At 37.7% G+C, this 24,149-nt stretch overlaps 1 protein-coding gene across 5 annotated transcripts in view; it reads right to left on the reverse strand.

Annotated features, from left to right (window-relative positions):
• Positions 1 to 6,341: 6,341 nt before the first annotated feature.
• SH3BGRL2 (SH3 domain binding glutamate rich protein like 2) overlaps positions 6,342 to 24,149 on the reverse strand; it is a 69,856-nt gene continuing 52,048 nt past the window's right edge. For all 5 annotated transcript variants that reach the window (XM_038002187.2, XM_038002184.2, XM_073022631.1 and 2 more), the window contains 2 exons: positions 13,450 to 13,530; positions 6,342 to 10,530 (listed from right to left, as the gene is read on the reverse strand). In XM_038002187.2, the coding sequence (XP_037858115.1) occupies positions 10,519 to 10,530; positions 13,450 to 13,530 (93 nt within the window). In that variant the 3' untranslated portion in view covers positions 6,342 to 10,518. The remainder of the gene's footprint in view (positions 10,531 to 13,449; positions 13,531 to 24,149) is intronic.

Below are 24,149 nucleotides of genomic sequence, written 5' to 3' on the forward strand. Positions count from 1 at the left end.
TTATCTCCTAATTGGTCTCAGACTGACAAAAAATATTTCAAACTTTCTAACTGGTAATTGTCAGCAGAAAAGGTGACGGGAATCAAAGTTCTAATGATAACATAAGAGAAAAACTAGACTTTTCAGTACATGGCCATAGATTGATCAGATAGACTAAACACATACTAATGAACCAGGTATTTCATTTGACTGTAGAGTCAGTTTTTATATGCAAATTTATTGTATACAAGTTTTAAAAAAGGACATACAAGTAATTGCTCTCTTTGGGTTACATAACTGATATGGTCTGGCTCTATGTCCCCAGCCAGATCTCATCTGGAATTATAATCCCATGTGTTGTGGGAGGGAGCTTGTGGGAGGTGATTACGTCATGGGGGTGGTTCCCCATGCTGCTCTCCTGTTAGAGTGAGTCTCACAAGATCTGATGGTTTTATACGTGTCTAGCATTTCCCCTGCTGGCACTTCTCTCTCCTGCCACCATGTGAAGGACATGTTTGCTTCCCCTTCTGCCATGATCGTAAGATTCCTGAGGCCACCCCAGCCATGCAGAACTTTGAGTCTTTCCTTTATAAATTACCCAATCTTGGGTATTTCTTCATAGCAGGGTGAAAACGAACTAATACAAAAGCTGACCCAAATTAAATAGCACAAAATAAAAAACCCTAAAAAAAGCAGCTCCTGAGACACTCAACAGTGAACATGTATGCTCACAGGTAAGTTACAGAGTGCTACACTTTCTTCAACAATATAATGTAAGCAAGTATAATACTCAGTATCAACACACTCCATAAAATTGTCTTAATACAAGACAAGAGATAATGGATTTGTTTTTTATAACAATATATTTGGGTTTAAACTGGTGACTGGGATTATGCCCTTACTGAAATAAGAGAAGGCTTATTTTCTCCTTTCTCAGATGTTCATCATGTAAAAGACACAAACCAAAGTACAAAGAAGAAAAATGACTTGTTAGCACAAAATTCTCAGGCTTTGGCTGGATAGCTTATTTGTTGATGCAAAGGATGCTATTTCAATCAGAAAAATATTCGAATTAAATTATAAGGTATTGAAAATATTACCGATAAAAGGGCCATTTGCGTCAGGGAGACCAATAAGCAGTTTTCAGTAATGGTGAAAACATTGTAGAAATCAGATCTTCATCAGCACTTAAAATCCACTTTCTAAAATGTGGTATTTCAGGCAGACAGCTGTCTTTTCAGGTAGACACCACCACCACCTAAATTCCTTTAGCATCCACTTGTCATTTTACCTGCATCTTTCTGATTCCAGCAGTATCATGCCCAACCTCACTGCAGATGTAACTGGTTACATGTTTTGGAGTTTGGGTAAAGTTGCCTCTAGAGAACTGGGTCACTCTGGAATGTTTTCACTTAGAGGCAGTCTGGTGCCCTCAATGGGTCAATGATAGGGCAGGGCTTTCCTGATGTTGTTGTTCAGAAGCCGTCCACAAGTCCAAATGCTGGATTTAACCTGCTAAATATGTAACTGCTAAAATTCTGTTTGCACAGCCCCCTTATGACTAGGATGGATAAACTGTCAGTGTTCAGCTCCTCATCTATGATTAGGATACAGCTTAATAATAAACATTTACTAGGTATGTAAAACAGTACAGTAAGGGAGGCAGCAGTTGGAGTTATTCCTTCTGGTTCCTCGTCTGGGAAGTGAAAATAGTGCTGTTGTCATCACTTTTGTTAGCCATACTAGTTGGTTAGGACATGGCTAGCAGCAGATTATTTAAGAGTGGTTCACCACTAAAGACAGGAAGGGGGGGAGAAAAGGATTCCTCTGGGCTAGGGTCACAAAGTTGATGCCAAATTGCTGGTCTTTTAGCCCAGCTATTGATCTCAGAATCAGTCTTGGAGCCAAGCTGTGGGTTGTCAGGGCCCAGAATCCATATTTCAACCTAGTGATGTTATTAGTACATGACATGAAAAAGACTGGCAGGGAAGAGAATAAAAGAGAATGTAAACAATGGGATGATAATATCAAAAACTAAATCAAATTATCATGAACAATGTTTGTCTGTATTTATCTGGGACAAGATAAATAAATACAGGCAAACCCAAAAGCTAAATCTCCAAAAGCTAAATCTCACACAGGTGTATATAGCAATTCTTTAGAATGACAAAGGATGAGATCCAAAGCAACACGTGAAGTAACTACACCACACAGAGATGGTTGGCATCTCCTGGGCTTGCAAGGGTATAACACAATCACTCTTATTTCAGGAAAGGATCCCAAACACAATTATGCAAAAAAATTCCTCCACTTAATGAGTGCTATTACCATCAATTATAATGACAAAAATAATACTGGTTTTTCCCCCACAATTACTTTTCTAAGAGAATAGCAAAAAGAAATGGTTAAAAAGCCTGGGCAGGACAGGCGCAGTGGCTCACACCTGTAATCCTAGCACTTGGGAGGCTGAGGCGGGCAGATCACTTGAGGTCCGGAGTTCGAGACCAGCCTGGCCAACATGACAAAACGCCGTCTCCACTAAAAAAAAAAAAAAAAAAAAAAAAATTAGCCGGGCGTGGTGGGGCACACCTGTAATCCCAGTTACTTGGAAGGCTGAGACATGAGAATTGCTTGGACCTGGGAGACAGAGGCTGCAGTAAGCCAAGATTGTGCCACCACACGCCAGCCTGGGCAACAGAGTGTGACTGTATTAAAAAAAAAAAAAAAAAAAAAAAAAAAAAAAAAAACGGGCAGGGAAAGGAAGAATTTTCCCTTAATAATCAAACAGAATTAAAAATAATTCTGTTTTTAATTTTTGGCAATAATGCCTGAAGGAAACTTTTTTTTTTTTTTGAGACAGAGTCTTGCTCTGTTGCCCAGGCTGGAGTGCACTGGCACGATCTCGGCTCACTGCAACCTCTGCTTCCTGGGTTCAAGCGATTCTCCTGTCTCAGCCTCCAGAGTAGCTGGATTTAGAGGTGTGCACCACCATGCCCGGCTATTTTTTGTATTTTTAGTAAAGATGGGATTTCACCATGTTGACCAGGCTGATCTCCAACTCCTGACCTCAGGTGATCCGCCCGCCTCGGTCTCCCAAAGTGCTGGGATTAAAGGCATAAGCCACCACGTCCATCCCAGAATGAAACTTTTAAAAGGCAAATTATCCATATATTCTTTTTTTTTCTTGTAAGAGAGGGTCTTGTTCCATTGTCCCTGCTGGAGTACCATAGCGTGATCATGGCTCACTACAGCCTCAAACATCTGAGCTAAAGGAATCTTTCTGCCTCAGCCTCCCTAGTAGCCTCCTGACTATGGGTGTGTGCCGCTATACCTGGCTAACATTTTTATTGTCTGTAGAGAAGGTATCTCGCTGTGTTGTCCAGGCTGGTCTTGGATTCCTGGCCTTAAGCAACCCTCCCACCTCAGCCTCCTAAAATACTAGGATTAACAGGTATGAGTCACTGTACCTGGCCAGATTATTCATATATTGTTACAGGCTCAACTGAGTTTTATAGATACAAAGAATTAACATTTTAGAAAATTTAGGACTAAACCCTATTAATATTCATCACTGTTCTGCAGATTGTAAATGGTATCCGTGTGGTTCATTAAGTTCCCTTTCTTAAAGCAAGGAAAAAAATACACGAATGCCACTATGATTTAATTCACAGACATAGACCAATTCAACAGGAAACATCAACTTTATAAGACGATAGAGCAACAAGAAACTGGACAGAGATGTTGCAGTTGCATTATTATAGATAAGCTATAGTGTATGTGTGTAGACACACACACACACACACACACAGACAGAAATAGTATTCAGCCTTAAAAAAGGAGATAATGTTGCCACAACATGGATAAACTGGAAAAAAAAAAAAAAAGGTCAAATATAGAGAGAATAAAACAGTGGTTATTAAGTCTGGGTTGGGGGGGCAAGGTGGAAAAATGTAGGTCAGAGGATATAAAGTAGCAAATATGTGGGATAAACAAGCCTAAAGATCCAAAGGCACAACATTAGGCCTGTAGTTAACAGCATGTTCTATTCAGGATTTTTGCTAAAGGTATAGATTATAGCTGCTCTCGTCACAAGGAGGGAAAATGGGTAACGATGTGAGATGATGAATACATTAATTTGTTCCATGATAGTAACCATTTTACTACAAATATGTTTCTTATAACATCATGTGGTATGCCTTAAATATATACAATAAAATGTATTTTTAAAAATACAAAATGCCACATGAATTAGTTCACAGAAACCAATTCAACAAGAGACTGAGTTTATACGATGATGTAGTAACAAGAGACTAGACACATAAAGAGATGTCACATATTATGAGAAACAAACATTATTCTGTTTCTCCACGAAAAAAAAAGAAAACTTGTCTTGCACTACAAAAAGTGCTTCAACCTAGAGGGACAAAAAAGCAAAATGAGAAAAATATTTATCTTGGCAGCAGTATTAGAAAATTATGTTCCTGAAGATGTTCACATTTCCTTTCAGTATCACAAAGGAAAGAAGGTAACATTTTGCAAAAACCCAAAAAGCCTCTTAAAGGTATTAATTTCTCTATTGTAAATTCAGGTAAAGAGGTTTGTACAGAACACTACTGTCCAGTAAAAACACGAGCCATATATGTAATTTTAAATTTTCTAGTGTCCACCTTAACAAAAAGGAAAAAGAAATTTTAATATTTAATTTAACCCAATATATCTAAAATATTATTTCAATATATAACCAATATAAAAATTATTAATGCGTTTTTTACATTCTTCCCTTCACACTAAGTCTTCAAAATCTGGAATATATTTTCATTCATATCACAGAGTCAACTAGGCAGAATTCAAGTGCTCAATAGCTATATATGGTTTGTTGGTACCACACTGGATAGCACTGTTCTAAACTATAGAGCTTTCGTTTCTATAACATTAGTATGGTAGATTCTTGTGCTGGAGCTTTTTTAGTGGAAAGTTTCGTTATAATGGATTTTATTATGATAGGGCCACAAATGATGTATATTACAACAGTGTGGAGTGCTATTTTACAAAAAGGTCTAAATCTTTGTCCTATTCATTATAAGCAACACCAACTTTTCAGTTAATATGCTTTCAAATGCCAGCCAGGGTCCTCAGTCTATCAAAAATGTCATGCTCTCAATTAGCAGGGGCCCAGCAGGTAAGACTGCATTCAAGTTTCTTGTTCTTCTACCTGCCAGTTGGCTTACCCATGGGAACATGCCGCCACCACAATACACTGGGTCATATTCAGCATGATGCCGATCTACCTCACTCAGCCTAAGGATTATTTAACTGGGTATGGGTTCAATACAATCTCCTATTACTTAAATAAGTCATTTTTAATGTTCATTTAAGTGTAACATCATTTTGGCCTATTGCTATAGGCCCATTATATGGTGACATACTAAGGAGATGTGCATATTTAAACAGTCTATATAAAGGTTTCTTGTTGGTAAAATTCTGTAGCAGAAAACTAAATTATAACATTAATAGCATTAATTTATTATGAAATAACTGGAACTGATGAGCTTTAAAATGGCTTCAAAGAACAAGCCCTTCCAGAGCACAGAGGAGTTCCCAAAGTCAACTCTTGACTGATGCTGATAAGGTAAAAAACAGCACACAAGAAAAAATGTATGTATTTAACTTTATTTTCCTCAAATAGAATAAAGATTCACATGCTTAGCATATTTCTGGAAATGGCCTCAGAAAAGTTTTCTTTTAACTCTGGTTTCTCTTCACTTTAATGATTAAATAAATGTTGACCAATCAAAGATTAAATATAAAGAAACTTTAAAAATTAATCATTAAAACAAAACTCAACAGGAAGGTAGGCAAAAAGACATGAAGAGTGATTGCCAAGAAAAAGAAATAAGAATTCCCATAATAAAACATGTTCAACTTACTAATAATCAAAAATTTACAAAATAAAACCACAATGAGGTAACATTTTATACTCCCCAGCTTGGCAAAAATGCAACTCTGATTATCTTAAACATTGGAAAAGATCTAGAGTGCTGCAAATTCTAGTATACTGGTGGGGAGCATAAATTAGCACTTTGGAAAGCAATTTGGCCTTATCTATTAAAACTGATGATGTGCTTTTATTGTACAAACCAGCGATTCTATTCAAGTATACATCCATTCTTGAGTATGTACACCAGAAGTCACATAAAAGAATGTTCACAGCAACATTACCTTTTTCTATTTCAAACAAAGATGCAGTTCAATAAGCACCAGCTGGAGAAGAGAACACGTGTAATATATTCATAATGGAATAATATTTAGCAGTGAAAAAACTCCGATGGCAATGAACATAAAAAGGAGGTGACAGAAGAATACATTCAGTTTAATTCCATTTATTATTCTTTAAGGATACATACATGGAGATAAGGCAATGAAGGACAAGAAGGCTATGGTCAACACAAAGTTCAGTATAGGGGCTCCCTCTATCAGACAGGGATAGAGATAGGTTCAGGAAAGAGCACACGGTACCTCAAAGGAAAGGCAATAAGGTGGGTGGTAGGCACACAGGGGTTTGCTTATTATCATTATTATTACTCTTTATACTTTAGCATATATAATATGTGTATATACATATCTATATTCCATTGCATGTATGAAATTTTTTAAAAATTCAAATGGCTTATAACAAAAAAATACGTATAATGTTTCAAATGGTGAATCACAGCCTGTAGGCTCTTAATTTACCTCCACTCTATCATTGAACCCCGGCTAAAACTGCTGCTTTGTTTCTGTTCCCCTCATACTTGAGAGTAGAGATATTGTCCTGCTCTGACAATACTTACCACATTTTAGGGGCTTGATCCATGCTGACAGAAAGGATGAACAAACAAACCTGACTTGTATTTCTAGAAGAACTAGGAAAACTCTGAAGATTTGAGTCACAAGTAGGCAGTGATCATTTTGGTTTCACACATTTCTGCAAACCTACAGCTTGTTCCCTCTGATCCCTTCTTCTGCCCTCCTTCTGTTTTGGTGCTTAGGGCTTGAAATTGTTCAGTGATGAGATCAACCTCAGACAATGCCTTCAGAAATACTGTTTTCTTCTGCTTTCTGATGTGGCTGCTACAAAGGTAATAGGGGCTACGGCCACTCTGCCCTTGTCTTCTGTACCCAATTCGGGGAACACAGCCACCAGCCTGTCGCTTCAGTGTACTCAGGAGATCACACAGTCATCCATTTGAACCACCTCACCCAACTCAGGGGATGAGTGATTTAACTCCATCCTCGGTCCTGATTACTGTCTGAGATGAATCTATGGTGTCCTCCCAATACCTTCGTGCAGGACCTCATGCCTGGCTCCTTGAATGATCAAACGATCTGTTTGTATTTTTACAATTTAATGTGCCACTTTCATGCATGAGGTTCACAGGCAAGAGTAAAATCACAGCCTCTCAACTAAACAGAACTAAAATTAAGAGAAGTGTGAAAAATGGTAGGGAACAAACACTCCATTTTCAGAATATGTGCTTTCTGGAATTTATTCTCCTTTATGCTGAATATAAAATCTGAGATTTCACCAATGCCTTAAGAGACAAACACATAAAAACTGAAATCTGAAAACAATAATTATACAGAGGAAAGTATAGCCTGACACTTAACAAAAGCTGTTAAATGAAAAGTATCTCTAGAAAAGGCAAAACCCTATAGTAAAATCAAACAAACAAAACAGAAGGAAGCTTTGGTACTTTTCAATAACAGGAGACAAAAAATAAGTTTAGTTTATTATTAAATTCATGTAATATAAAAACATCTATGTGGAAGTGTTGAATTAAATCTATAAAACAGAAACAAATCTAAAATATATTAGAGTCTGAGGGGAAAAAATACCTTGCTTTTCTCTCTTCTTTGATTGTAATAAAACACCAGAATTTGGAAAAACAAGTATTTTCCCAACTAAATTTTCTTCTGGTCTGTACACACCTAGCAGGATGGCACTCCGTATTTTATCTAATTTCAAAATGGCATAAGTTGATTTTTAGCAGCACATTTCCTTTGCTCCAACAAGCCTACTACAGGAAATACAAATTCTGTCTTGAAATGCCCTTGATATGAAATCTATGCCTACAATTCCCATCCACTTGTTCCTAGTATTTTAAGACTGTGATTATCAAAATCTAAAGGCAGCTAGTTAAAGAAGGAACAAGAAAATTATGACTATATGTTTTGAAATCAGCTGATAAAAGAATACAAGTAAGGACCCCATATTCTCTGAACTAAGTGTGGTCCCAGAGAGCAACATCTCGGTACTCTGTGGAGCCCGGGTACCATGTAAATGCCACACACTGTGCTGCTTGCTGCCTATCTCATTAACAAGTACAGCACCACTCGAGGCTGGTCTCCTGTATTTCTTTGCTGATCAAAAAAAAAAAAAAAAAAAAAATGGGATGGGGAGATGGTACATAACTGTGATGGCAATTTAGCGTTACTACCCACTAGTCTGTTTACTATAATCACGATAGGTATACTGTGGTTAACTCAAAAATTATAATATAAGACAAATCTGGGTAGCTTTGTCTAGCAAGTATGGTATTGATCCCATAACCCCAACAGTGAACTTGCAAAGCCTCAACCTTCCCAAGTTGGTTCTTGGCATGCACTAGCAAGAATAGACTAAATGTTAGCTGAGTAATGAATTACAACATGACAATTTTTACAACTGCTTAAAAAGAAATTCTAAGTTTTATCAGAAGACTCACATACTCAGACACAATATCCAGTTAAAAAAAAAATTCCTGGATAGTCCCTGGGATTTGCCAAATGGAATCTGACCTGGATCTTAATGACAACTAACCAGTAATATCCGTAATTTGACAGCAGCTTCCCTTGAAGATAAAATTGTGGATCACGTGTCCGCTCCAGTTAAGTAAAAATTTGTCATACTTTCCTTCTGGTTGTAATCCTGGACTACAAATCTCAGGTTGGGATTTCAGCCTTAGCATTCAACAAGTTCTTTAGACTAGTCTACATGTAGCAAGGCATGAGGCGGAGTGCTGGGCACATGTGACAGGACTGTAATTCTTCTGCTCTTTCAATTTCTTATAAATTTCCTGCTCAGATTATAATGAAAAGTCCAGAATCAGGATGCTAGGAATAAAATATTTTAGGCAGTCCTCTGAAAATTTATCCTATTCAAGGCTGTTCCCATGTTTGGCAATTTAAAACTCTTTTAGTTTAAAAAAAAAAATTAAGCATCCCTATTATAAGAACAAGGATGCAGAAAAAAACCCTCTGCTCTAATGAAGTAGATATGTTCAATGTTTATCAGCATCCACTCCAATAGGAGTATAGATTTTTCTTGACAAGTACAATTCCGGGTTACTCTCTTTCTCACATGTGTTGCTCTGAAAACTTACTTGTGCTCACATACGGAATGAGAACAAGTATCTGCATTACTCTGAAAAATATGAGGCTGTACATTGGCCAGAAATATGAGCAAGCAAAGTTAGAGGCAAATGAAAAGTAACATAAGGAAAAATTAAATTTTACTACAATATTGGTATATTTTAATATGTCTAATCAAGGGTTCACAAAATATATCTAACTGAGATTTTCCTTTCTCAAAAAATATAGTCCCTTCACAAAATAGAAGCAGCAGCTGCCTGTTAGGGGAGCTGCATTAAAAAATATATGAATACTTATGTATTATAAATAAATTGCTAGAGCTGAAAATGCCTTCAGATACTTGTCAGAAAATTTTCCTATAAATTTACTATCTAATTAGTGCACCACTTAAAATATATCTTTCAAGCAGTCTTCGGCATTTGGATGAAACTTGCCCCTTGCAAGAAATAAAGAAGCATGTATTTCAAATAGGAATTATTGTCATCCCAGTAAGTTAGTTCTGATCACTTGATGTTACAACAGTGATTTCTGGAAACATCTGTAGGAGCTTGGATAATATACAGGGGTAAGAGTTTCCATTACTAAAACAAATCTAGTATATCTAACTTTTTCACCAGGTGTTATTACAAAGCACAGGAACCGTGATGTTTGTAAGTGATTCTGCAGCAAAAATCTTCAACACCCTTTGTCAAACAGCGCTGCTTTTTTTCCTTCTGATTCAAAGATTCTAACAACTTGGCAGACAAATTTCAAAGATGCAATCCAGGCAGCTTAAAGATAAGTGGGTTTACGCAATTCCAGCATCTACTATAACCTAGGGCAGATCCAACATTTTCTCTCTGATGGTGCCACCCATTTATCTTTCAGTCATTAAGAAAGTACACCTGTAACAGGTGTGTATTTCCAGGTGAGTGAGGCAACTGCAGGCAAATAAAATAAGAAAAAAAAAAATCCACCACCTGATTTGGTTTAAAGCAATCATGCAATTCTCATTATATCCACATCTTTCAAAAACACCTTTTCCGTGGCAAGCAAAGTTACTGATAATGCGTGTGGCTTTTGTCACAGTGATGCATTAGGTAAGCATGTGTGTGCTGAGTACCAGGGGGTGCTTCACAATGCATCTCCGTCATCTTCCACTCTTCTTCTCTAAGGTTCTGCCTATTTAAAAAAAAAAAAAAAAAAAAAGTCAGTTATTGCATTACATCGACAAGAAAATTCACCCTTGGCAGGGGTTTTTTAAATGTCAGGAAGAGAGATGCTGGAAATCATAACAAATCACCTCCATGTGACTGATAAGAGCAAATCCTGGGTTTCAGCATCAGAGCCCAGATTTAAATCACACCACCCGACCTGCCAAATATAAAAGTGGAAAGAAAGCTGCATGTTTTCAATAACCTACTGAGATTCCTCTCAGAGGTACTGTTCCACCTGTGGATGGCTGGGTGGGGGCTACCTTGCTCAGTGGGCCTGCAGAGATGCTCGTTAATAGCAACCCAAGATGAAGAACCACTCTAGTATGACCATACCTGTTAGTCAAGAGCCGCTGCCCCAATCTCCCAGCTGCCGCCCCTGCACACCCTCCTCCTTGAGCCAATGGATAAAGAGCTGACACCTGGCACAGGGGGCCTCTGTGTCTGTTCAAGCTCTGGCTGGTCAGCATCCAATGTGGACCAGTTGTTACCTACTTTGGATATCACCCCTGAAAGCTAGGGATCTGAAAATACAATCTTCTACGACAGGCCCTTCTTGGGGTCTACTAAATTTTAACTTTGATGGTTTTCTACCTATAAATTATTGGTGAAACAGCCTTCCTTTCTCAGAATTAGTTGGATATCATGATGGGCCAGCCACTGTGGGCTCCAGCCAACCACAAGGGAAACTGAGATCACCCCACCACCCCCACCAGGGATTCCATACCATCTAACATTTACATACTTTTAAAAACTCTTCACAGGACAAATAACATATCCAGCACAAATGTGGCCTGTAGGCCACCATCTAGAGACCTCCAGCCTGCCTTTGCCCCTCCCACTATGGAGGGCAGCCCAGTCAGAGCCTACACTGCACCTGTGCCTGTTGGGGCCGTGAATGTCCTCTCCTATCATGTAAGAGCAATTATAGGTGCCAATGATGTCTTTATGTTTCCTGATAGGCTTTCTTGCCGTGTTTTTTATGTGTGTATACTACACAGGGAGTAGGAAAGGAAAAGAGAAAAGAGGGCTTTCATCTTTTAGTACATTAAACCTGTGAACACTCTTTCAAAGCTTTAGACTGTAGACTATATGATGAATCACTACCAAGGTGAAAAATAACAGATCAGAAGAGAGAAAATGCTAAATTGTTCTTGAAGATATTTTCACTTCTCTCATACAACGATGAAGTATGAATTGCTATTAACCTTTAAAGCCCTAAATGGTTCATGGAGAGTGGCACAGACCTTGTGCTATGGACATCTACTCTGGTCCCAGATACTCCTGCCCAGGTACAACTGATTTAGGTCCCTGAAAATGGTGGGCTGAATGGGGGTGGTGTCCAGGGTCCTCACTACCTTTGGGATGGTCCCCTGAAATCAAGTTAACTTCAGTGACACCAAGATCAACTTTAGTACTATGGCCACAAACCATGTGAGAATGTATATTTCATAGACCATAGGTTTCCTGAGAAACTAGTGAGAAAATACATTTCTTTGAAAAATAAAAAAGTCAGCCCACAGTCTCTAAAGAATTTCCATATTTGGGGAAAATGGGAACAAACAATATTTTTTAAAAGGTTTTGCATAGACAATGATGCCCACTGGATTTATGTATCCATTAGACTACCCCATCCTAGTTTTTTACAGTTCTTTGAAGATAAATCTGGACTTTTAATATCTTTGGATGAAATATGTTATAAAAACACTCTAATTTTCCTAACAAGTATTCAAATGTTTCATCTTTATAAAAATAGTTTTAAGAACCTTTAAATATGGTATGTGTGGGTTTTGCCTCTGCTTAAAACATGTGCATGGAAACCACCCACAACCATCTGTGGACTTACTGGTGTAAAAACAAAGCAAGATTTCACATTGGCTATGCACTGCAGATGCTGGTGTATAATTTATGTTATTGAGGGTCCCTGCCTTCCTCCTACAGGTATGCCAGAGATGGTACAAATCCTGGGTAGCCTCAAAAGACCTATTAGTTTCAGACATCGAAGTTCTAGGGAAGGTACTTTTATTTCAGTTGTGTTAAAAATAGACATATTAGAAGTCAGTCTCAATTTGAAACACTCAAAACCTCAATTACTATGTATATAAAGACTGCAAGGAAATACACAAAAATGTCAATGTGGTTAGCTCTGGGAGATGATTTTAATTCTTTATTTTACCCTTTTTTAATATTTTCCCAATTTAAAAAAATGAATCTAGGCTACTTTCATAATCAGAAAGAATTTTAAAATGTGTGTTTTAAAAGAAGAAATAATATCAAAATAGTACCTTAATAAAGAAATGTTTTTTCTTATTTTGAAAGTGAATCTACAAGCTTAATAAAGTTGTGATAACACACATCATTTCTGGTTCTAAACATGAGAAAATACTGGCTTCTTTATGTTTTCTAAGACATATGACTTAATAAAGTGGCTTCAAAATATTTTGATTAAGGAATTGAAGATTTTTTCAAGGTTGACCATTTATTATTATAGACCATCTCTTCTCCAATGAGAGTAAATTTAGAACACCTTTAAATAGACTCTGAGTCTGCTATTCCAAAAAATGTACAGTAAAAAAATTGCAATTTTAAACAGAAAGCACCTACTAGTTTTTGCTACCTTAACTTCTTGGAGGAATGGGGTATAAATTAGAAATAAGGTAATATTCTTATTTATAGCAATGACTGAAAAATTGGGGGAAAAAAAAACCAAAACTAGCCTCTGTTGTTTGTTTTAACACTGGGTAGTCTTGAATTACACATGAGAGGAAGCAAAACCCCCAAATCTAAGAAACTATATATGCATTCCTCTAATACTATCACTCTACATCTCTAAGAACAACTCAAAAGAGATGAATTCTAAAACAAGATTAAGAAAAGATTTACCTACCTTTGATGCCAACCGTGGTTTCAGGCCTAAAAATGAAAAGACTGTGTTGCTTTCCTTGGATTCAAAAAAACTGTCATAATCCTAGAAAAAAAGGGAAGGAGAAAATAAACCAACGAAAGCAAACACTTATCTTTATATTTGGTGCTTTGGACAAATTCTTTATGGAAGTAAAAAACGTACCATTGTTCCGTCCAGATCAGGGAAAAGCTAAATAAATCTGCTGAATTAGTCTGCTTGCGCATAAAAATTTATTTTAGTATGATGAAGAATGTAACAAGTTTTTAATCCAAAACCTATGACAGATTAAAATGTAAAACATTTGATGACAGAAATGAAATAGGAACACACTCCTTTTCCTTTGTGGGCCAAACTAACATTTGTCTGTGTGGAATCACTCTGACCTAAGATTTTACTCTAGGTCTTCAGTATGGAAGACTGCCTCCCAATTCCACTCTTGATATTTTGTTATCTAGGGCTTTGAAAAAAATCACTGGGTAAACAAAGCTGTAAAGGTCTCCATGTGTCAATGAAAGTGTGTCTTATTCTGCTTCTGAAGTTTTCCACATTCTTTGAGACCATCTCCTTAGAGGGAATAAAAAGATCAAATAAAAACTAAAGGAAACTATATTCTCTATAATATTTACCTTCGCCTCAAACATAGAATCATTTTTCTCTTCCTACCTTCACAAGAAGGCATCAAGGAATTCTGGTCAATGTGTTCAACTGTTTCTTTTCAAAAGTTTGCATTTATCATAGGTAAAGCAGTCTTAAAATTTGGTAATTTGGTAACTTTATCCTAAGGATAAATAATGTAAGCAAATGATGATCACAGTCATTTAGGCATTTGCTTTGTGCTAAGTGTCTTATAAACGTTATGTTATTTAATCTTCACCACAGGCTGCCAGGTTAGAGACTGGCTCAAGGCAAAGAAATATGTTGTCCAAGATTGACAGCTAATAAGTGAGAGAACTGATATTTGGGTTCATGTTTCACTGACCGTGAACCTGTCCAAAAGGAAACCAAGTATGGGGCACCACGTGTGCTGGAGTCACTGAGCGCTAATGAATCCATTGTTAAGCCAAGCCAACGGCATCTAAACTTGTAGAGATTCGCTTTCTGCAACGCACGCCTTGTCTGATTAAAAAATCTTTGAATTATTTGGTTCTGTGTACACATCCTCTTCTCCAAAAGCTTTAGTAATTGAGTCTCCTGGTTTGGAAGGCAGGAGCCTCAGGCTTTTCACGGGCTGCTCCTTCTGTCATTTAGGATCAGCTCTAAAGAAAGGCCTTCCTTGACCAAGCCAAGAAGGAGCAACATGTCTGAAAAGAGAGATTTGGCCAAGTCTTTTTTGAAAACTGGCATTTAAGCTTACATCTGAAGGATGCATAGAGTTAGCCAAGTGAAGGACTGGGACGGGGGCATTCTTAGGCAGGGAACAGCACTAGTGAAGCACAAAGCTGGCAGGGTGGACAGGGATCAACATACACTGGGCTTTGTAAACCAAGAAAATGATCTTGAATTTTATCTTAAGTACCAAAAGAAATCTTATAAGGGTTTTGAGCAAGGGAGCAAATGATCTAGTTTCTTTTAAGAAAATACCTAAATAACTGTGTGGAGAATGGCTCAGAAAAAGGGCAGCAAAAAGGAAAGCAGGGGAAAAAAGGGAGTACTTTGGCAATTGCAGTAAGCAATGATGGCAGCCGGGGTGATGGCAGAGGGCAGCAGACGGGCTGCAGATACGTTTTGGGGGTAGAAATGATCATCCTTGGTTGTGGATTTCATGGGGGTGATTAGGGAGAAATAAGAATTAAAATGGCTCTGAACTTTCTGGCTTGATGAAAAAGACGAGAAAAAAAATTTGAAGGGAAGGCTGGAGTTCAATTTCAACATGTAATATTTGAGAAACTACATGAGACACTGAGCAATTGGGGGCTCCTAATGGCTCTAGGATGTAGAGATTTCATGGAATTTGTAAGAAAATTTGTAATTTCTTACAAGACAAAATATGATCCTAACTATGCCACAAAAACAGGTCAAAGTTTGACATGAAATACAGGCAAAATCTCATGGACTGAAAATTTTACATTCTTTGTAATGAAGCTATTTCCAAAGAGTTGAGTAATAATTCCCTCATGGGAGTTCAAGAAATAATTCTGTTCAAAACATACTTTCTCTACCTGACAATTTGTTGACTATACTGAATGTGGTAAGATGAGGAAGAGGGCTAAATTACAGCTAGATTTGTTCCATCCTTTAAGATATCCACTGTATGTAACTTAGTATACCTGTTCTCTCTAAACCATATTCAGCCTCTACTCAGCTGAAAGCCTTTCCCTGGGGAAGCTCATTCATAGCCATAGCCCTGATTAAATTCACATCTCTTGCCCTGACCTCTCTTCTGAGCTCTGGTTCCATAAAAGCCACTAACTGTTCACAGACTCTTAAACACAACAGGTCTAAACCACAGTTCATGATCTTCCACTCCACAAACTGGACGTCTCAGAAAATGGCACCACTATTTACAGGGCCCTGTAACTCAGATATCAACACATCACAGGACTCCTTTCTTCCCTCAACCACTAGTTTATATGTCCCTTAAGCCTCTCAATTTTTCCACATTGGTCTCTACCAACCTGATCTAAGCTAGACTTCTGCAACAGCACCCCAACTTATCAACCTTTGTCTAATCTCACTATTTCCACCCCATCATTCTCTGAAAGTGAGGACAGGCTGATTTTTATAAAAACAGATTTGATCTCACCCTCTGCTTAAATCCTTTCCTTTGAGACTTCTCACTCCTTGTAAGATACAGACTAACATCCTTAATGTAATGTGAAAGGCCCTATATGGCCTGGCTCTAATTCATCAGGTTTGGGGAGCAGAAGGATCTTTTTTGTTGTTGTTGAGATAAGGTCTCACTCTGTCACCCAGACTGGAGTGCAATGGTGTGTTCACAGCTCACCACAGCTTCCACCTCCTGGGCTCAGGTGATCCTCCCATCTCAGCCTCCCAAGTAGCTGGGACCACAGGTATGTACCACCATACCCAGCTATTTTTTCAATTTCTGTAGAAAAAAATCAAAAAATTCATCTATGTACATGAGAGAAATTATTGTAGAGATAATCCCTCTTTTTAGAGAAAACCTCCTCTACAAAAAGATCACCTCTCTGTAGAGATGAGGTATCATTATGTTGCCCAGGCTGATCTTGAACTCCAGGGCTCAAGCAATCTTCCTGCCTCGGCCTCCCAAAGTGCTGAGATGACGGGCATGAGCCACCACGCCCAGTCAAGAGGGGTCTTATACTTCTACTGCACCAACCACTGTCTGATGCAACCACAGATTCATTTCTGGAAAACTGAGTGGTGTGTATGTTTAGTCAACCGTGGATGTGATATCCAGCAAACCACCATGAATTATCTATGACCTTGATCAACTCATTTAACCTTCTCAGACTTTCTTTCTTTCTGTATCAGAATACTAGTGAAATCCCTTGGTACTCCAGAATTCTACAAAACAAAGGAGAATCCAGTAGAGTTGCTCCTAAACGGACCGTTAGCTGTGTCCAGGTATAAAGCCCAGCCTAGGTATTCCTGTTCCTAGAGATATTTATTTGGAAATTGCCCCGTCTTGTTTAACTGAATAGGTAAGGGAAGAGATATTAATGAGAAGAAAAAATTGAGGGCTAGTAACTTGGTCATCAAAATGCTGTCCCTGTTTTTGTTTTAAAAGGCTACCATCTGTCTCTGTGTGATTAAAAATCTTTTACATGGTCATTTGGGGTGGCTCACACCTGTAATCCCAGAGCTTTAGGAGGCTGAGGTGTGAGGATTGTTTGAGGCCAGGGGTTTGAGACCAGCCTGGGCAACACAGTGAGACCCCATCACTACAAAAAATTAAAAAATTAGCCAGGGATGGCAGCATGTGCCTGCAGCCCCCGCTACTTGGGAGGCTGAGGTGAGAGGACCAACTGAGCCCTGGAGTTCAAGGCTACATGCAGTGAGCAATGATCACACCAGTGCACTCCAGCCTGCATAGGTGACAGAGTGAGGGAGGAACTGTGTCAAAACAAAACAAAAACAAACAACTCTAATGTCAGTGTGAAATGCAGGAATGAAAAGTTCATGAAATCTGAAACAGAAAACATAAGAAGCAATGCCTCAGTCAATCTCTATCAATGTAGTATGAATTCTACTTTCAGAAGATTTAAGTGGTAACACGAAAATATCGTGCATGTAAAAGAGCAAAAGGCAAGGTACAGTGAGACTTAACGTTTATATTTCAGGTTTCAGTGTTTATAATTAAAAACCTTAATCTTAAAATGACCCCAATGCCCCAAATCACGAAATCGGAAATAAGGTAAATTCTCACATGCAAGTTTCATATATACAAAACAACACCTATAAAATAGACAGATTTTGAGGCTGCAGTGAGCTAGAATTGCACCACTGCACTCCAGTCTGAGCAACAGGGCAAGGCCCTGTCTCAATTAAAAAAAAAAAAATGTATATATAACATTTTCTCTCATGTAGAGAAAATACGTAACATTATCAATAATCCATTTGTCCATATTAAACTGAAACCATTCTTAAAGTTTCAGTCACCAAGAAAGGTATTTAGAAATGTCAGATGTTTAGAAATCTCAGAATGGCAACATTTTTTACTTTTAGAAAAGAAAAATTTCTCTTAAGCTGTATTTCTCCTATAATAATTACAAGCGTTATTTTTATGTTATGAACCTTTAACTAAGTGCCCTATTAGTATTGCCAGCAGGGTGCTTCTTACCCAGAAATTGAATGGGATCCACCCAAAAGAGCAGAAATTTTTATTTAAGGTAATTAACTCCTTCCAAATGACAAATATAAAATTTGGTAATTAGCTTAAAAAAGAGAATGATTTAAAGACAATAATTTTTAAAAGTCAGTGTTACACTAGTACCCAACAGACACCACGTTACCAATAATTTCTGTCATGTAGATAGATGAATTGCATTTGTTAATTAATGACATGCCATGTTTTAGGTATATCATGTTAGTAACAATCAAGTAAATCCTATTTCTATTCTGTTATTTACTGGTTTTAAAGAATTGTGTGAAAAATTTACTTTCTAACATTCAGAAGCTTTTGAGTGGCCTAATGAATCCTAAAGTATGTAAATATAAAGTGAAACTATTAATATTTTCTTTGTCATGTTTAAGCAAAAAGTAGGTATGACAGAGATAAGTTAAACTGCATGTGAAATAATTTAAGATTAATACAGTATTAAAACACTTAAAACTACTTCCTATTAAGATACAAATTCTTAAGCATTCCTAAATAAAAGAAAAAAATCTGCTGTCTTATCAAATTTGTTTTACTTGTCAGGCTTATACCTATTTAAAAAATACATTAGGATTCCTACTACAAAGGTTGAAAGCATTGTATTTTTAAAACTCACATAAAGTTTCCAAATAGGCTCACTGAATTCCTTATAGTCTAAGGCATTCTCCCTAAAGTGTTGTGTACATCTACATCTTGAGATTGCACATTTCAGGACAATCAACCTTTTGTAATTACAGAATATGATGATTATTAAATATTTACTTTGCAGAAAGATATAACCACATAAATCATATTCAAGGTAAAATTGCCCATTTCAGAAGCTGGTACATTTTCATTCCACTTAAGACAAAGGACAAAAAATTCACTTTGTTTCTAATGCCAACTGCTGACAAAAAGAAAAATCTCTGAACTGTATAGATAATAGCATAACCAAGCTACTCAAACTCACTAAGGGAACATTTATCTAAATGCTGTAATTTTAAGAATATAGCAACCTAAACTGTTGTGGTTTTTTGTTTTTGTTTTTTTGAAATCTCTCATCACCTATACTTCTGTTTATGTTCAAGTGAAAACCACTGTTAGAGACATTTCTAAGCTCATGATAAAATCTACAAGAGGTAGAGTTAACAACAGTTTCATTCCTCCACAAAGCTTACCTAAGGACATTATCTGTGCACTCCGATTAGACCATTATAGACTAAGCAAGCATCTGAGACAAACACCTTAATGTTCTTTGCCCTTTCAGTGTCTCTGGAGAGAACAGTTAAGAAAGCCCACAGCAGCCACTCTGATACGTTGTATTGCTTCCCACAGCTAAGACAATCGCAATTAAGTGACAGGCCCACATTATTTCTTCATGCCAAGGACATAACCAAACAGAAGGCTGGAGGGAACAAAAACAAGGAAATGGTGTAGCAGCAATCAGTTCTAAATGAGCCAAAGTAAATTTGTTTTACCCAAAAGAAGAATATTTTTTAAAAAGCAATTTTTTAAGACTACGGGAGTTGCTGCAGCTGCTTAAAACGAACAGCGGCTGCTTCTCAAATTCTCTTTCAAGCCGGAGGGTAGCCTCTAAGCAGAATTTCTTGATTTAGTGGATAAAGGTTGTTAGTGCTATACTTTATGAAATCTTGCTATAGAAATCAAAAAACAGTAGACAAGTCCAATTCTGGCAGGATAGATAAGATGCAGTTATCTAAAACAGCTTCATTTTGGCAATTTTTATTGCCAAATACCAAAATATGAGCAAACCCAAAGGTGAGAATCTCAAATTCCTAATTCATGTTTAATAGTTCTGACCATACAGGTTCAAGACAACAAAGTAAGCAAATACATCTACTTCCCCTCTTACCCAAGAGCCAATTTAAACTGGAGGGGGAAAAACCTAGGAACAGGAACCAGCCATACAATTTTAAGAAATACCCAGAATATATAAAATGCAACCAAACAGAGAAAACACAGCAGGGGGAACCACAGCCCAAACCAACAGAAGAACAGTCCTTCCCAAGGAGCCTACACAGCAGTCACAAGCCTGAGACAATGAACACAACAATCTGGAGCAGACTACAGCGGGGCAATCAATGTAAAAAGAAGTACATTTGTAACCGCTTAGACAGTTTTTTTTCCCAGTGTGGCCAGAGCTCCAGAGAAGTGCTCTCCAAAGAACACTCGCTGCCTATGTGCTGAAAACTCCTGGTGAGGCTTCAGGGACCTGAGAGAGGCCAGCAGAGTCTGTGGTTACCCTGGACCCCCCATCAGACACAGAAAGGGAAAAATGGAAAGGAAGTTCACCCTGGACGGACACGCACTGAAGTCCATTGCTGCCTGGGTGTGGCTCTTTCATGGGCACCTGAGGAGTTCCAGTCTGCTTCGTGCTGCCCCCACTCTCTTTCACAGTCTTATTTAACCTTCCTACTCAAAGGAAAGCAGGCCTGTGAGTTACTGGGGGAAGCCAAGCGGGCTCCTAAGAAAGAGAAAAACCAACAACTAGAACTAGCGCTGGAGAACACAGAGATAACTTACAGAATATACAAAACTTAAAAAAAAAAATGCTTTCTAACTAATATCCTTGGAGAGATTAAAGAAAATGCTGCATCCACAAAACAAGAACAAGCCACTATTTTTAAAGGAGTAAGAAACAAAAGAGCTCCTGAAAATTAAGTTTGATTGCCAAATTAGAAAGTAGATAAAAAGAATAAAAAGCAGGATAGCATAGAGCTAAAAACCAGGCTAGAGATCTAGAAGATAAAAGTTACAAATACCTCTCAGAATGTAGAATATCAAGACCAAGAGATGGAAATTATTAGGTAAGTCATGAGTATTGAAAGTCAGAACATAAGGGTAAAACTTCATCCAAAAGGAAAAAGATCCTGAAGATGAAAAGGAAAGACAATGGAAGTGAGGGGGGAAAAGGGGGCAAAGAAATAACAGAACTTGCTCTCCAGTGAAAAAAAGACATTAATTTTCAGATTGAGCAGTCCTATTAATTGCTGAGCAGAATTTTTTTTAAAGGCACATACTGATGAAATTCTAGAGCTCCAAGAAAACCCTAAAACCTTCTCTAAAAGAGAAGCAAAACAACCTACCTTTAAGAATCTAATTTAGCAGACATGAAGTCTTCCAATCAATACAAAGAATATGGAAAATGGAATAACGCTTCCTGGGGGAACTTGGTTTTAAATCTAGTCTTTCATATTAAACAAAATGATCAATTAAGAATGAAAGACTTACAAAAAATTAAAGCATTCAGAAGGTTTACTAGGTAGGCACACTATGTTAACAAAATTATTTTCAGGACATAGTCCATGCAAATTAAAAAAAAAAAATACAAGAAGGAAAAGTTATTTCTCTCATAGGCTTCCCAGACAAATGTGAAGTGGAAGAAATGAAAAGGTTAAAATGTATTAAGAGATTCCCTTGGATATTGACATTTGTGTCATTCTCCCTTAAGCCACAGGGATTTAGTAACATAAGATTACATACCCTCCTCTATCTATGGCTGCTCACACTAAGCAGTTCTGTAGGGAATAGTATTTATATAATTATAACAATATACATATACATTTACATAATCATTATAGTTACAGAAGACAGTGTGACATATACTTTAGCAATTCATGTGTGTATGCGTATTCATATATCAAAATGGGGGAGAAATGAGAGAAGTTATAAGAATGTCAATTTCTCTTCAACTTTCAAAGGAAAAAGTAAATACTATCCAATATTTAAAATCAAGGGATAGAGATATTAATACATGAATGGCAATAACTTAGAAAAATGACAAAGCGAGCCTCATGAAAAGGCTACATGTTGGGGAAATGAGCGAAGCTGCATTAAAGAAGAGCAGAGGAAAACCAACTTTTCACTTTCGACCCTTTCTCTTGACATTGATATTAACAAGTCCTGATTGTCTTAACAGTTTTGTTCTCTCTTCATTAACTCCAATTGCATAAGGCTCAGAAAGAGAGAGAATTTGAAACAGAAAGAAAACCACCAGTTTGGATATTAGTTAAGATATACCGCTAGCCATGCAACTGGGGAGGCCTCAAACTGTCTGGATGAAAGCTTTCAGTATTCACAGCACAAGTCATCATTTTTATGAAAGTCACATCCCAGGAATTCATCACTGTAGAATATTAAGGCAAACAACTCAGGAAGGTGAAAATGGGAGATTAAACATTTATAGACGGAAGAATAAAAGCTAGAGTTATACCGAAAAGATAAAACAGCAGAGAATATCTAATTACATCGCTGTGCTTCCGGGCACGCAGCTGACCAGCAATCAACCATAAAGGGGAATTTGTATCACACCCTCTCTACTACTCAACTTTCCCCTCCTGGTATCTGGAAAGTTGCCACATAGGAATATTTACAGGAAAACATCTAATGGAGGCCGGGCGCGGTGGCTCAAGCCTGTAATCCCAGCACTTTGGGAGGCCGAGACGGGCGGATCACGAGGTCAGGAGATCGAGACCATCCTGGCTAACACGGTGAAACCCCGTCTCTACTAAAAAGTACAAAAAAAACTAGCCGGGCGAGGTGGCGGGCGCCTGTAGTCCCAGCTACTCCGGAGGCTGAGGCAGGAGAATGGCGTGAACCCGGGAGGCGGAGCTTGCGGTGAGCAGAGATCCCGCCACTGCACTCCAGCCTGGGTGACAGAGCCAGACTCCGTCTCAAAAAAAAAACAAAAACAAAAACAAAAACAAACAAAAAAAAAAATCTGATGGAGAAGATTCTCCTTGATTAGATAACTGATCTTTTAGACAGAAGGCCTTGGAATACAGATTTTCAAATGCAGATAAATGTTCCTAAGAAAATGCTACCTGTAGGATAGGTGAGCTTCTAACAGAGTTAGTTTTCTAAACGGATTTCATCGTAAAATTTTAAAAGTAGATTCATGAAGATTGCTTTTAACAATCTGGCTTTGAACTTTATTAATAAAATGAGAATGCAGCACAGTCTGGCTTAACGGACTTCAAACTACATACTGCAAATGCTCAGAACCTTGACAAGGCATGTCCCAGCAGAATGGTTGGCTACCTCCTGAGCTGAAAACACCTGTGTAGGTATTTACCCATTCATATAACCATGTTTGTTAGATATGTTCTGTGTTCCTAGCAATCTAATGGATACCACATACTAAGATAAATAGGGTAAAGGTGAGCACATGGTGCTTGGAAACCAACTGAAGGCAAAGACATGAAAAAAACCTGTAACTATCATAATAGCAATAATAAGGCACAAGTTTGCTGGGCATGGGGGAGAGGAACTAATAACCAGAGTCCTAGTTAATTACAGAAAGTGTAATAACAACACACCTTTGGATTGAGCTTTGAGAGAAAAACGGCAGAATTATGGAGGCTGTAAAAATCATAGGATTTGGTAATCAACTGGGTATATGAGGTAAGGAAGATCAGTGTAGGGTGATTTTTTAGGGCTTTCCCTTAAGTATCATATAGTAGATGTAGCCATTAGCCCTAAATAAATAACATCCATATCTTCAAACTAGAGCACAATCTCCTGTGGATAATAGTTACAATTTTGGACTTTTGCTTTTTTTTCTTCTCACTGATTCTAAACAGAACTCTAGTAACACGTTATTACTGCAGACAGGCTACGAGGTAGGTCAAAATTTCTGTCCATTGTTTTGTTCTACTCCATTCTACCAGATGACACACTCAATTGTCAGGACAGAGACCTGGGAAACAGCCAATCCAGTGTTTCTCAAATATATCCACTAAGGAACTCCAAAAGGCAGAGGGAAATGTGAATGGAATGTCCAAAGCAGGGGCAGACGGTGGAAGGGACTGTGAGCTAAGAAGGATGTTTACGGCCAGGCGCGGTGGCTCATGACTGTAATCCCAGCACTTTGGGAGGCTGA

This window comes from Chlorocebus sabaeus, chromosome 13, assembly GCF_047675955.1.
Source record: "Chlorocebus sabaeus isolate Y175 chromosome 13, mChlSab1.0.hap1, whole genome shotgun sequence".
NCBI lineage: Eukaryota > Metazoa > Chordata > Mammalia > Primates > Cercopithecidae > Chlorocebus > Chlorocebus sabaeus.